Source organism: Polypterus senegalus, chromosome 18, assembly GCF_016835505.1.
Source record: "Polypterus senegalus isolate Bchr_013 chromosome 18, ASM1683550v1, whole genome shotgun sequence".
Classification (NCBI taxonomy): Eukaryota; Metazoa; Chordata; class Cladistia; order Polypteriformes; family Polypteridae; genus Polypterus; species Polypterus senegalus.
Window position 1 is genome coordinate 59159265 of NC_053171.1, and position 15501 is coordinate 59174765.

The 15501-nt window shown below is 38.1% G+C and overlaps 1 protein-coding gene across 4 annotated transcripts in view; it reads right to left on the reverse strand.

Annotated features, from left to right (window-relative positions):
- Positions 1 to 14689, reverse strand: part of LOC120518496 — a 99081-nt gene extending 84392 nt beyond the window's left edge. For all 4 annotated transcript variants that reach the window (XM_039741314.1, XM_039741316.1, XM_039741315.1 and 1 more), the window contains exon 1: positions 14622 to 14689. In XM_039741314.1, the coding sequence (XP_039597248.1) occupies positions 14622 to 14676 (55 nt within the window). In that variant the 5' untranslated portion in view covers positions 14677 to 14689. The remainder of the gene's footprint in view (positions 1 to 14621) is intronic.
- Positions 14690 to 15501: the final 812 nt, after the last annotated feature.

Consider the following 15501-nt stretch of genomic DNA (forward strand, 5'->3'; position numbering starts at 1 on the left):
GCTGAAAGGCTACCTTCGCATTGATCCCTTCATTGCCGCTGCTTTATCGCGGTGCTTGCATACTTAAAAGCGCAACAGCCCTATTGATTTTTCATTGTTTACTTTACTCTCTCTCTGACATTCTCCGCTCCTTACGCGCACTTTGAAGAGGAAGATATGTTTGCATTCTTTTAATTGTGAGAAAGAACTGTCATCTCTGTCTTGTCATGGAGCACAGTTTAAACTTTTGACTAAAGGGTGTTATTTCATGTCTAGAGGGCTCTAATAATGTTAAAAAACGTATTTAGAAGGTTGTAAACAGGTTTTCTATGCTCTAACTGCGAAAATATTAGATTTATAAATAAAGAATCCTACTTCATGGAAATTCATTTATCTGTCTGGAGCGGATTAACCGCGATAAACAAGGGTTTACTGTATAACTGTGCGGAGAATATTTATAAACAGTGTGGGAGAGTTTCTAAGGGCTTAAAATATATAAAAATAATCATACAAACATATGGTTTCTACTTCGCGGATTTTCACCTATCGCGGGGGGTTCTGGAACGCAACCCCCGCGATCGAGGAGGGATTACTGTAACCCGAAGGACTTCCGCATTACGGGTGCCGGCGAGGGACACGTGACCTACCACGAGGGATTCCAGGATGGTGACGTTCCGTGTCCAGCTGTTTGTGGCTTTGCCCAAGAAAAGACGGACTTGGTTTTTCCGAAGGGGAAAGGGGAGGCGAACGAAGCACTGTTCTCCCTACAAAAAGGTAAGGAGGTTCGGGAAGTGACTGATCGGTCCGTCGATAAATTGATACAGACGGATCGCAGTCAGCCAAAAGTGGCACCGCTGTCCTCGTCCAAAGAGAACTCCAAATCCCAGGCTCCCTTGCGGAACCCGTCAGAGCACGTGCCGACAGCGGGCGTGTTCATTGGCTCCCCGCCGGACGGTAAGGTGAACCAGGAAGTAACCCTATCTCCGGCCGAATTAACTAACTGTTTTGACGTGCGGGAGCTCGAAAAATTAATAGAGCCCGTGCGGAGTATTTTGCAGACTTTGGAGGCGATTAAGAAGATCGTTGGAGATCTGGGAGCAGCGGCCGAAGCGCCTTTAAGAAGAGTACGGGAGTACCTACGGCGATTAGACCGAGAGCCTCCCATGTTAATTGATTTGGCGGTACAGGTAGGTAAAGCCGGTACCGTATATAATGAAATAGGGACGCAGAGTGACACGGGCCCGCGTTTAATCCATAGCGGGTGCCAAGTGGATGCGTGCCCTACAAGAGAGGCCGAAATGTTTACAGAGTGGCTGGGGGAAGGGCCGGTTGAGCCGTAGCAGCTGGATGGTGCTGTCTCTCGTAGCGATTCAGTCCTACAACCCTCCTCAGTGGACAAAGGGGCGGAGCGGAAGTTACCAGACTGTTTCTAGACTCGCAGAGTGATACACACTGGAGGAAGGCGTCTGTGCTACGAATGCCGCCGACCGGGACATGGATGGCGAAATTGTCCAGGGAGGACGTGGAATAGAAATCATTTTTTTAGAACAAATCACAGCACAGAAACTGCACTCGTTAAAGTAGTAAATGACTTGCGGGTAAATGCAGACAGAGGCCATTTATCTGTTCTCATCTTCTTAGATCTGAGTGCTGCATTTGACACCGTTGATCACAACATTCTTAGAAATCGCCTTAGTCAATGGGTGGGCCTCTGGCACAGTCTTAAATTGGTTTGAATCCTACCTGACAGGGAGAAAATTTTTTGTTAGTTGTCAGAATTACAACTCGAAGACACATGATATCCGATATGGTGTTCCACAAGGCTCTATCCTGGGTCCGCTGTTATTCTCAATCTACATGCTTCCGTTAGGTCAGATTATCTCAGGGCACAACGTGAGCTACCACAGCTATGCTGATGACACACAGCTGTACTTATCAATAGCTCCTGATGACCCTGATTCTATTGATTCACTAACAGAATGTCTGACTTGTATCTCAGAATGGATGAATAGTAATTTTCTCAAGTTAAATAAAGAGAAAACTGAAATCTTAGTGATCAGCAATAATGGATACAATGAGGCTATTAGAAATAAACTGGATACATTAGGATTAAAAGTCAAGACGGAGGTAAAAAGCTTAGGGGTGATTGTTGACTGTAATCTGAATTTTAAATCACATATTAATCAGATCATTAGGACAGCATTTTTTCACTTAAGAAACATAAGTAAAGTTAGACCGCTTATATCACTGAAAGATGCTGAGAAATTAGTTCACGCGTTTGTTTTCAGTCGACTAGATTACTGTAACGCACTCCTCTCAGGACTACCCAAAAAAGATATAAATCGTTTGCAACTAGTGCAGAATGCAGCTGCTAGAATCCTAACTAGGAAAAGAAAATCCAAACACATTTCTCCAGTTTTAATGTCACTACACTGGTTACCTGTGTCATTCAGAATTTACTTTAAAATTCTGCTTATGGTTTATAAAGCCCATCTTATATATCGGAATGTCTGACACCTTATATTCCAAATCGTAACCTCAGATCCTCAAATGAGTGTCTCCTTAGAATTCCAAGAACAAAACTTAAAAGAAGTGGTGAGGCGGCCTTCTGCTGCTATGCACCTAAAATCTGGAATAGCCTGCCAATAGGAATTCACCAGGCTGATACAGTAGAGCACTTTAAAACACTGCTGAAAACACATTACTTTAACATGGCCTTTTTATAACTTCATTTTAATCTTAATTTAACTTAATCCTGATACTCTATATGTTCAATTTCCTCAAAATAACTATTCATGGTGGCTCTAAAATCCGTACTGACCCCTACTCTCTTTTCTGTTTCTTTTCCGGTTTCTTTGTGGTGGTGGCCTGTGCCACCACCACCTACTCAAAGCTTCATGATGCTCCAACAATGATGGACGGATTAAAAGGCAGAAGTCTACGTGACCATCATCATCATCAAGCCCTTCCATGAGAATCCTAAATCCAAAGAGGACTGTTTCATTTATGTTAGGTAGAATGCCCAGAGGGGACTGGGCGGTCTCATGGTCTAAAATCCCTACAGATTTAATTTTTTCTCCAGCCGTCTCCAGTTTTTTTGTTTTATCTGTCCCCCCTGGCCATTGAACCTTACTCTTATTCGATGTTAATTAATGTTGATTTATTTTGTTTTATAATTGTGTTTTTCATTTTTCTATTCTTTAATATGTAAAGCACTTTGAGCTACTGTTTGTATGAAAATGTGCTATATAAATAAATGTTGTTGTTGTTGTTGTTTTTTATATAATATTCCCCCAAGGTTCTCCCAGAAATTTTCTGGACTTTGCCAGGGCCTGAACAACAACTCCTCATCGCGGGGCTGGCCGCTCCAAGTCATGATTTGTCGCTCTGGAATACTGTAAGATATGGCCGTCCATTCATCCCAGCCAATACCCCAAGCCGCCAGGTGGAGCCCTCCTTGCAGCATGGAGGTCCCCAGAAGACCAGCAGGGCATCATGGACAATGTGGTTTTTATGCACAGCCCTGCTGGATGCCATGGGGGCCACAGGAGGGAGCTGCAGGGAGGACAGAGGGCTTCTTCGTGCCCTGTGACCCGGAGGTTCGTCATAGGAAGAGCGACGGACTTCCGGGTTGAAGAAAAGAACTTTTACCTGACCCGGAAGTGATTGAGAATCACATGGACTGGAGATAAGGAACACTTCCGGGTCAGGGAATATAAAAGGACTGTGGGAGCTCCCAGACGGGGAGCTGAGTTGGGAGGCAGGGTGGCTAAGCGTCTGGGAGTGGAGGATTGGTTTATTGTATTTTGTGATTTATTATTGGAGAATTATGGAGAGGAGCTTTTGGACTTTTATCTGGTGTCTGACGTGTGGTCCGAGGGTACAAGGGTGCGAGAAAACCCTTAATCTGTCACAGGTGGTAAGCATTTTATTGATATAAGGTAGATCCTTTATATTCCACTTAACTATTGATGAAATTCAATTTTTTGTTTGCTCGTCTTTTAGTCGGTGGTATGTTTAATAACTCAAGCATAAAACTCCAAAAGCAGCCTTCACTCCACACCTCAACTTTTATAGTGAGATGGAGCTCCCAGTTCCACCTTCTAAATCTAATCCTCTTTTACAGGGTGATCAAAATCAAGTTCCTACTTTAGCTGTGTTGAAAATGCTGGAACATAATGCAACAAGCAGGTCTCATAAATTATATTAAAAAAAATAATTTGTTTCAGGAGTATGTCCTCTTGAGCTTTGCTTCAGCAGGAGTAGAGATATTTTTCTGAAATTGTTGTTCACGTGAGCATTATGTCAAAAGCAAGAGATTATATGTGCTAAACATACACAGTATTTTCACTGGATAAAGATAACATTTTTAAATTTCATTTTACTGTGTAATGTACACGTTTTGTTTTGAACATATTACCTGTAATATACTGTGCCAATTGTTTTGTAGCATCATTAGCCCCTTGCTGTGAAGCAAGCTGCTGTTCATATTGGAAAGTGTAAAGTCCTCCTGCAATACTGTGTGGTTATGTTGAAATTTTGAATGTCTGCTAGGCAATGTGTAGCTTTACTAAAAAAATAAATAAACTGCTTTAATTGCTGAGCAGACAGACAGTACAGTTATCAAAGGTTTCAGCCTTTATAAAAAATGTAATGGCAGAATTTAGGAATTCAGATGGCTGTGTATAAATACTGATAGGAAGATTTCAAAAATAAAGATCATCAGATAACTATATAAAGTTGTCGGTTGCTTCACAGCGTGTTTCTAACTGGTACACCTGTTTCCATTTCCTGTTGATTCTGTCTTTTACAGTTCTGCAGTTTCTCATGCCCTCACCGAGAAGTCAAACAAAATGACACCTTTTATTGGCTAACTGAACAAAATGCAAGCTTTCATGGCAGCTAAGGAATCTTCTTTAGGAAAGATGTAAATAAATAAGAAAAACAAATAAATAAATAAATAAATATACCCACACTATGGTCTGAACACATACCAGAATGACTAAAAAGCAAAAGAAAAATTAAAACGAAAGAAAACTTCTTACTTGGCTCTCGCAGTCCCAGTGAGGCATTATGCAGGTGTATAGTTGTTGGCATAAAGGAGTCCTATAGCATTTCTTCACACACTTCTGCTGAATAATTCATAGGCTGAAAGTCCTCAGTGTGTCAGAGAGAGGATGTGCATCATTATTCATAATGACACTCGGTTTTGTTTAGTTCTCTCCGTTGCTATGACCTCCAGGGGATTAATCCTGATACTCTGTATGTTCATTTCATCAAAATAAGTATTCATGGTGGCTCTAAAATCCGTACTGACCCCTACTCTCTCTTCTGTTTCTTTTTCCGGTTTCTTTGTGGTGGTGGCTACTCAAAGCATCATGATGCTCCAACAATGATGGATGGATCAAAAGCCAGAAGTCTACATGACCATCATCATCAAGTCCTTCCGTGAGAACCCTAAGTCGAAAGAGGACTGTTTCATTTATGTTAGGTAGAATGCCCAGAGGGGACTGGGTAGTCTAATGGTCTGGAATCCCTACATATTCTATTTTTTTTCTCCAGCCGTCTGGAGTTTTCTTTTTGTTTGTTTGTTTTTTCTGTCCACCCTGGCCATTGGACCTTACTCTTATTCAATGTTAATTAATGTTGACTTATTTTATTTTCTTACTGTGTCTTTTATTTTTCTATTCTTCATTGTGTAAAGCACTTTAAGCTACTTTTTGTATGAAAATGTGCTATATAAATAAATGTTGTTGTTCATTGTGTGTCCCATAACTGAGACTGTCCTTTTATTTAGCTTGATGATTCAGTGGGACTTGAAGTGATGTTACCAGCCCAGCACACAACAGCACAGAAAATCACACTAGTCATTACAGAGTTATAGAGTTATAGCTGAATTAATATTATTTAATAGAACATTAAGAGTACATTTAGTTTGAAATATAAAAATGACTTAAAACATTCATGCTTCAGGTATAAAATGATTAGTACATACGCCACTCAGAAAGCCAGCAATGAGGGAAATGTTTATCTACTTTTAAGTCACAGATGTATTTCTCCCTAATGGATGAAGTATACAAAATGAATCATAACAGTTACTTATTTAGCTTATCTGACTTTACCGAAGCCCAGCAAGCTTAGAAGTTTGCATTTCTGAGAAGTGAACTGCAAATCCAATCTACCACAAAATTAGCACTACTATTCTTTCCAGAGGAAGCTCTCGTGTTACATCTTAACTTTCAGTTTAAACAATGGCACTTTGTCAAGTAAAATGGTTTTACTTATTAGCATCTTTTAAGCAATGATATTTAAAGAGTTTGGGAAACAGAAGGATCAGTTCACAGACAGAACTAGGTGAAAAACATCTGTGTGTTAATGTTGAAATGAAAGTCTGGTTTATAGTTGATGTACTGTATTTTCTTATGTTCGTACAACAATAATTTTGAAATATCTGCACAATATTTATATATTTATTTTATTTATTTATGTCTATGTATCAATTGATTGATAGATTGATTGGCTGTATTATTTGTCCTGTGTGTGAGTCTGTGTTCTTGTTTTTTATGTTTCTGCTGCTGTATGTATTTGTATTAGCTAATGGGTTTAAAATGATCTAATCTACTCTAAATCTAACAATCTAATTGTAGAATTAGTATTATTTGTGTTATTATTATTTCCACATTCATGGGTCATTTCTTCTTTGTACCCAATGTTGCCAAGAGAGCCTTCGTCAAACATGAATTTGAACTGAATTAAACAGTCCTGATAATGGATTATTCTTGGTTTTTGTTGTTGCTGATATTATTATTATTATTATTATTATTATTATTATTATTATTATTATTATTATTATTATTAACATATTGTTTTCAACATAACTTAACCCAGTATTGGGTTGTCGAGAACCAGAGCCATATACTTACACAAGGCTGGAAGAAGCCCAGGATGGAGCACCATTACATCACAGGGTTCACTCCTACATACATACACATTCACACTGGCTTAGTTTATAAAAATAAAATAAAATAACAGCTAGCCCAAAATGTGCACTTTTTGAGATGAGTACGCAGAGGCTCAGAAAACATGCAGACTCAATGTGGACAACAACTAATTACAGAAGTCATATCTAAGATACTGGATTCATGAGGCTTAAGTGCTAAATAAGGCATAATCATGATACATTATTATTATTATTATTATTATTATTATTATTATTATTATAGAAATATACAGGAGCTTATAAGACCAAAATTTGATCTGCATCCTTTGTTTCAAACTAGGCACCAAATCATAATGGTAATTGATAGTTTGGGTGATGCAGTAGCTGCCTGATGTCCCCCACCATCCTGCATTCTTGGCTTGGTAATGCTGTGGATTTCTTTTAAATATTGTTCAGATGTCACTCTGAAAAAGTTTTCATATATGTAGTGGACTATATTGGACACTTGTGTTTCATCCCTAAACCTAAATGTTGACCAAAAGAATAAAAGTAAAAAAAGAAAAGGCTTTAATTACTAAAAACAGGTTAACAGTAAAAACAATAATCTCAAAAACACACAGGGCCTTACAAATTACAAAAAAACTGAAGTCTTCTGGCTCTCCTCTTTACCCTTTACACACTCTTTTCACCTATAACCTCCTTTACTTGTCCAGCTACTTAGCAGTGGCGTCCTCCCAACTCCAAGCCCCCAAATACTGACTGCTGGGGTCTTTTAATCACAGATCAAGAAACCCCTATACTTGGGGGCTCTGCCCCTTGCTCATTTAGCTCGTCAACCCCTGGGCGGGCGCTACACGCTAGCCACTTCACACATCTTTTTTCTTGGGAATTGTTACATATGCATACATAGAACTAACCATTTTACATTACAGTAAGTAATTAACCATAGTAAAAAATAGTAAAACATAATAAATTGAAAGAAAATTATGTTTCATGTTGCGTTAGAGGTATTTGTTGCGTTATACATTTTTATTTTTTTGGGCTTTGAAATTAACACGCAAATACTTTTTTAAACTTACACTTTTACTGTACAGCAAAAAAATTTTTTGAATTAATTATTAATTGTAATTATTAATTATCATCATTATCGCATTGAGATTTGATTCCGTGTTTGGACTTACATCGTGAAGATGCAACGTATAACTAACCGTGAGTTTCTTTCTCTCTAATAAATAAACTGACTTTTTTGAATATTTGTCCCTGTGATTTCTTAATTGTCATAGCAAAATCTATTCTAACAGGAAACTATAAACATTTTAATATGAATGGCACATCAAGATCTTCTTTGGTGTCTAATGTTATCCATGCAAGATGTACTACATTACCTTTATTGTCGTCTGTTAAAATTTTACAGGTCATTGCCATGTAACTGATCAACAATTTTTGCATTAATATGTTTGACTTCATCGTTTCTTGTTGCTAAGATTGCCAGTGTACTCATTTCTTCTGTTGATAACCCTTTGGGATGAAATTCATCAGTATGATTTGGACATAATAAGTCTTTTTTTTATTGGAAATTTAAAGTGAGAATAACGTAAAAATTTAGAAGAGTTGATAACGCAGGAACTGTGTCTGACAAAAACATTCACACGAATGAGAGGTGAGTGGACCATTTGCATGGTTGTAAATGGTTGACAGGAGGCCCGGACAACAAATTCTCTTGGCAAAAATCTCCTCTTGCGGGACTTGAAAAAATCTCTTGAAAAAACTCGTCTCAACATTTTCTTTTATAATATATATACAGTATATATATATTTTGGAGAGCAGCTTGGACACAGACAGGCAGACACCGATGGTTTCAAACCACACACACACGTTTATTGTACATTATTTACAGATGAATGTCCAACAGCATACAACCCAGTGCCCCAACACCAAGCACCCTCAGTCCAGGACTCTGTCACAATGCCTCTCCTTTGGCGGCCCCACTCCTCTCCTCCAAGCTACGTCCACATCTACCTGACTCAAGCTTATGAACAGAGGGAGGCGGCACCTTTTATGTTCACCCGGACGTGCTCCAGGTGCCTCCTAATGAACTTCTGCCGGCACTACCTGGTGTGGCGGAAGTGCCGGCTGAGCACTCGGAACCACTCCGGGTGTCCCTGATAATCCTTCCACCAGCAACTACAGGTGTGGCGGAAGTGCTGATGTCCAGGGTTTTTCAGGCAACTGGGCGCCCCCTGGCGGTGACCATGGACCCCTATAGGATAGAGCTTCCATGCTCTGTTCCTGTGGTCCCCATACCAACCAGGGTGGCTGCCTCCTCGTGGTCTGGAGGAGGAGTAATCCCTCTTCCAGTCCTTCTAGGCATCCCGGCTGGGTTCCGCCCCCAGCCACTCACCACTATACAGTATATATACGCCTGGAGGATGGAAGGACCGTGACCCCATTGCAAACCAGGGGAGCTGACCCCTCATGTCACAGAAGGAGGTATTATCTCTCTCCTGGTCCTTCTATCCTCCCGGTGTCCCGGCTGGGCAAGAGCCCCAACCATCCGCCACAATATATAGTCAAACATGAAAGCCTGAGGGGCACTTTACAGGTTTGTTCTGGTCTAATATAGGCAAGAAATTGGGCATGACACCGCCATTAACATTTGTTCCCTTAGAGTGGTAGGGTGGAGGAAGAGAAAACAGTGGAGTACCACTGATGTGACCTCCCTTAAAGACAAGTTCCCGATCCTGTCCAGTACCAATGACATACTGTATACCTTGACAGATAGCCAGAAATCGGCATTCAGTGGAAGACCAGCTTTGTAATGACTCAGAGCTCTTTGCTTTCTATGAGTGACATAGCATATGCTGATCTTTGTTTCGGCATGTATGTGTGCCAGTATTTTCTCTATTGGATATTTACATTAAACAGGGGATCTTGCGGGACCCCAACTCTCATTCTCTTTGCACTATATTTCTTTTACAATACTGTATATTTATTTAATGGATCCTTTGGAAACAGACAGGTGAATGTTACATTCATCTGAAACATCTTTAGTTAACAAAGGAATTCCTTTAGGTTTTCTTAGTCCATAGATCAGAAAAGCATTAAACCATCCTATTGACTGTAAAAGACTTGGAAAGATGACAAAAAAACTTATCACAAGTTTAAGCTTGTGCCTTGTTTTGTTCTTATGATAGCAGTATATAAACAGTATGTGAGAATACATACTTTATTCATAAAATATATGCCCTTGCCCAGCCGGGATGCCTTCTTAATGGAAGGACCATGGGAAAGAACATACATTATCTTCCCCGGAGCAATAGATTGCTGTGTCCCTTGGTTACAGAGGATCATGCTTATCGGAAGGAGTAGAGACAGAGCAGGAAGAGAAAAAGAAAGAAAAAGAAGAAAAAGTGCTGTGTGTTGTATTTATTTGTGCTTTATAACTGCGGGGGTCATTGGGAAACAATTGGAAAGAGTTTCCCACGATCAAATAAAAGCCTGTGCTGTGCTGGAACTTGTGTCTGCATCTGTCTGTGTCGGGTTTGGGGAGCTGGTGCACTCCCTGCAGGCCACAGTATATAATAATATGTATGCAACAATACAGAAAAATACATAAAAAATAACTTCCTTCATAGTCATGTCAAGTGTTTACAGTTCTGCCCATGGTTTTCTGAAATTTAATTTGGGTACTTTATTTTTCCAATGCATCTCAAAAACATGCAGATTAGATTTGCTATTAAGTCCAATTTAGTCCAATTTGTATTCATGTTTTGTTCTCACTTTGCACTGGGTGCTTTTTAAAATGCAAATTCAGAAAATGGATGGAAGGAAGTTGCAGATTTCGCTGTGACAAAATTTTATGTTGTATTAAGAATTAAGAAGGATTCTTTGTTGTATAGCCATGTGAAATGCAAAATGGGAAATTATTATTACAATGGCAGACCTTCATGCAGTGCTAAACCTCAGAATTGAAACAAAGAGTAATAAGACACAACTAATGTGTCTTCCAGATGTGAATGAACATTGAGCTATATCTATGTGCTCACCTGTATTGTCTCCTGTTTTATTGTCTTGCCTTGTTTACTTAATGTATTTGTTTTTCTGTAATTGGTAAGGCAAATATGTAGCAAATAATAATTAATATTATATAATCAAATAATAGATCTATGGACAGTTTTTCTAGGTCTACTCAATAGCTGTACATACTGATAGCTGAATGAGTAGCCCTGATGTATCTCATCTTATATGCCACACCTAAATATTGTCTAATGTTGCTTTAAATATACCATTCTGTATTTACCATCTGTGCTTCTGTTCTTTTTCTGTGGAGGCTAGTATTGTGTATATCTTCAGTTAGTTTATTTGCCTGTCAAGAGATGAGATGATATATAGGGACCAACATTTAAATGAATATTAAAGTCTCTTTATTTTAGTACTCCTATCAGAGCTGCTGGTAAAGAAGTTTATATATTTTCATCAGTCATTGTGATTGATTTTTACTAAATGTGTCCCATCCTCTTCTGATTAAGTTTTCCCTTGTGATCTTGAAATGAGGAGTAAGAATAGATTTGTTATCACGGGTATTGGTACAAAGTAATGTAATAATAGAATCTAATTAGTTTAAATTCTTGTAATAAAATTACACTTACTGACTTGAATAGGTTTTTTTACTTACTTTTTACATGTTTTTAAGCAAAGTATATTACTATATACTGTATGTATATGAAATTCTAAGGTCTGTCCATCTGCCACATGAAACTAATGGGACTAGAAACTTGATCTTAGTCTTAATCAAAAGCATAGGACCGGATACATTCTGGAAATTCTAAAAATTTTAGGTAGCAACAACCTCAGCAAAGAGACCTGTGGTTTTGTGTTTATTATGGCAAAGTAATTGTAAAACTGAGGGACATGGCAGACGAAAAAAAAGAGAGGCACCATCTGCTGAGCATCAAGAAGATTGCAGAAGCCAATTATATAGTTGTGAACGCCATAACAGAAGGAAAAAGAAGAAGAGCAGTGAAATCTGCTGAGCGCCAAGTGCAGGATATAGAATGCAAGATCAATAAAGATGGAGAAATGTATGCCGACAATTGAGGACATTGTCAAGTACATGTTCAGAATTCATAATCAAGTGTTATTTCTTCCATGTGTAAACAACTGGGAGAGAGTTTCCTGTTTTTTACATCTATCCATTTGTGGTGTCACTCAGTCACCTCCCTAAATCAAAAGGTTTGTTACTTTACCTTGTAAAAGCAACATACTTATAAAACAATATCCTGTTTTTAAATGTATTTTATCTATTGCCCATCAAACTTGAACTTTATTAACTGTGCATAATGGTTATAGCAAAGTAATTGCAAAATAAAGTGCTAACCACCATAATGGCAGGAAGAAGAAGAGCAGCAGCATACACTGAGCATCAAACAAACAGCAGAAGGCACTTAAGAAATGAAGACAAGAGACTGAAGAAAATAGACAAGCAAGACGTAATCCCGAATATGGATAAACTGACCAAGTAGGCAAACTCAATGGCTCATACATATGCAAGACAAACTCCAGGACATAGAATGCAAAAACAACAAGGGAGAAATGCATACAGACAAACGACAGGACCATCAAATACTGGAACCCTCTGACCATTTGCAAGCATTGCTTTTAAATCTGTTTGCTTGAAAGGCACTAGCTAGGAATGTTATATCACAAATTTGAACACCATGAAGCTGTGCTTTATAAGAATGAAAACACTAACAAATATATTTTTGTATAATGAATTCTATACAACTCTCTCAAACAGTTCCTACCCCCAGGCCAATAAATATTAAATTGTTAAGTCCTACACAATCATTTGCTTGACAGTGTAACCAAAACTTAATTGACCACTTGCACTACCAGCCAGTTTGCATTGGATATCTTTAAGGTAAAGTGCTTTCCTGCTGTCACCTGACTATATGCAAACTATTATTCTATCATCCACTGTGTCCTACAGACATTGCTTCCTAAAATCTTTGAAAGATTTACTTTTGTGGATCCTTCTACTATTCAACACATTCACCTTACATGTTACTTTCAATATCTCATTCAAAATAATGCTTAATTAGCTGTTATTTCTTTCATAACCAGAGTTTACTCTGCACTGGTTACAAAAAGATACATTTGGGTCTTGAGCTTTAGTGGACAAAGTATTCCTATTGATCCTTTATTAATATTTTATATTGAAATAAATGTGTATACATTAAAAATTCTTCAATTTGATGCCTCTGTCTTATGGATCCAGTGTCCTGAGTTCAAGTCCTATTCCAAACTGGCAATGTTCAGATGTGTTATATGAGGAAGCTCTTTAATTTACTCACACCCAATCCAGTGCTGGTTCTTGCTTAGTGCTTGATGCTGGTGGGATGAGCTCAAGTCCCCATAAACCCTATGAATTTGTGCAATTATATGTGTCTCTTTCATATTTTTTTGTGATATAATCATTGTTTTCCTTTAACCAAATATTTTATCTTACCCTTACCTTGCCCAGGGCTGTTTTCCTGCCTTGCACTCAGTGCTGCTGGAAAAGGCTCCCAGGCCCCTCACAACCCTGTAAATGTATTTATTGAATTTAAAAATGTATGTATATGCTGGCGTATTTATTATTTTTAAATAGTGTACTTCCAAATTACAGTAGATGACACTTTCACAAATCCAAAAATTTTAGTAATTAAAATCCATTCATACATATGTACTCACTAACATGCATCCATTGTCAGATCTGCTACTGTTCTATATTTCTAAACCTGTAAATGCTGACTGTATTTTAAAAACTTAAACTGATGACAAGCTTTATAGAAGCCCTTGACGTGAACTCACAGCATTACGGTGGAAGTGATAAACTCAAAACATTTTATGTGAACTTTACCCACTAAAAAATAATGACTGTTTCAGTTGCATATTCTGAAAACAAAATTGCACTCCCCTCCAGAGATCTAAAGGCACTGCCTGTCACCAAGTCTATGGACACTGATAGTAATAGTTAATTATTTAATATTTAATTAAGGCTCTACTTCCATAACCGAGAACTCCTTTGCTCATAACCTGCCATGCTTCATGCTTTTTTTGAATTTTGAAGTGTTTTATAGCAGTGGGTTGGCACCCTGCCTGGGATTTGTTCCTGCCTTGAACCCCATGTTGGCTGGGATTGGCTCCAGCAGACCCCCACGACCGCGTGTTATGATATAGCGGGTTGGAAAATGGATGAATGGATGGAAGTATTTTATATATAACTGTCATTCAACTTAAGCTGAGTATTTTCAGAATATAAAAACTGAACAAGGGTATGTCATACAAACTCAGTGAACATAATGTATCAACATTTTAATACAATACTTAATTTTTTCCCTCACTCCATCCCTTGAATTATGAAAATAAATCACAATGTATGGATTAAAGTTGAATAAACTTAAGCATGAGATTCCACACGATCATATGAGGCTCAGGCATAAATACAAACATTACTGCCAAGTAGAGGGCATAGAATTTCAAATAACTTGAAAGAATAATCTATCATATAAAAAAATCACAGCTTTGCGCAAAAAAAATGACCCCTGACATTTTTGCAGTTCTTAAATGTGTTTCTACTATGAAGAAAATAGTTGATCACTAACTCCTAAAAATTTAAGTGGATCTGACAAATGAAAATCACAGCATGAAGTAGGCTTACCTGAAATGGCTAGATGTAGTATGAGGCATGCCTTCACAACTGAAAGTGGCTTCATTTTCTGTGTTTGTATGATCTCTTATGTTTCCTGTAACTATATTAATATTGGTGTCACTGATGTTGAATCAACACCATTCATCTGTCACTTCCTTCCTGTAAAAACACACACACAGAATTTTAATGTTTGAATAAAAAAGTACTTTCAAGTTTACTTGCAAAAAATTTTGTGATGAAACTCGTCACAAATGATTACAAAAATTTCTTTGTAGCAAACAGCATGTGACTTCAATCCTCAGGTTTGAACGCCTGTGTGTGAAGTTTGCATGTTCTCCTATCTTCTGTGTGAGTGTGTTTGATTTTTTTCTGACTTTAAGGTGTGAGTGTCATCTATTTAGGACTCTTCTCCTGCCCAAGGGTTCTTCTCATCTTAAGGTCAATACTGCCAGGATAGACAGATAAGCAAGTTGGCAAATAAACATATGAAGATGTGACTTAGATGAGTATGAGATTTAAATTAAGGTAATTATGGTGGAAAAGCACATTCTACTCTGCCATGGATAAATGTTCTTTTCTATTTGTTTCATTTGTGCTTTATGTTGGATACTTCCTTCAATTTTCTGGTTCTATCACATCTCGTAAATGGACACACAAACTAGCACCATAAAGTTCATCTATTATAGAAAAAATTATAAAAGCTCTGCTAAATCTAAGCTATTGGTGACTTCTGACATTTTCAGAAATATCTACATGATATTGCACTAGACTTTACTTACTTAACACGGTGGTAAAGGTGCAGCCAGTATGGGTGTACAATTTCACTTATTTATTAGGATCAGGTGAGCATTTGTTCCAGGCTTCACACTGGCTGAGAAAGTGGTGTGGG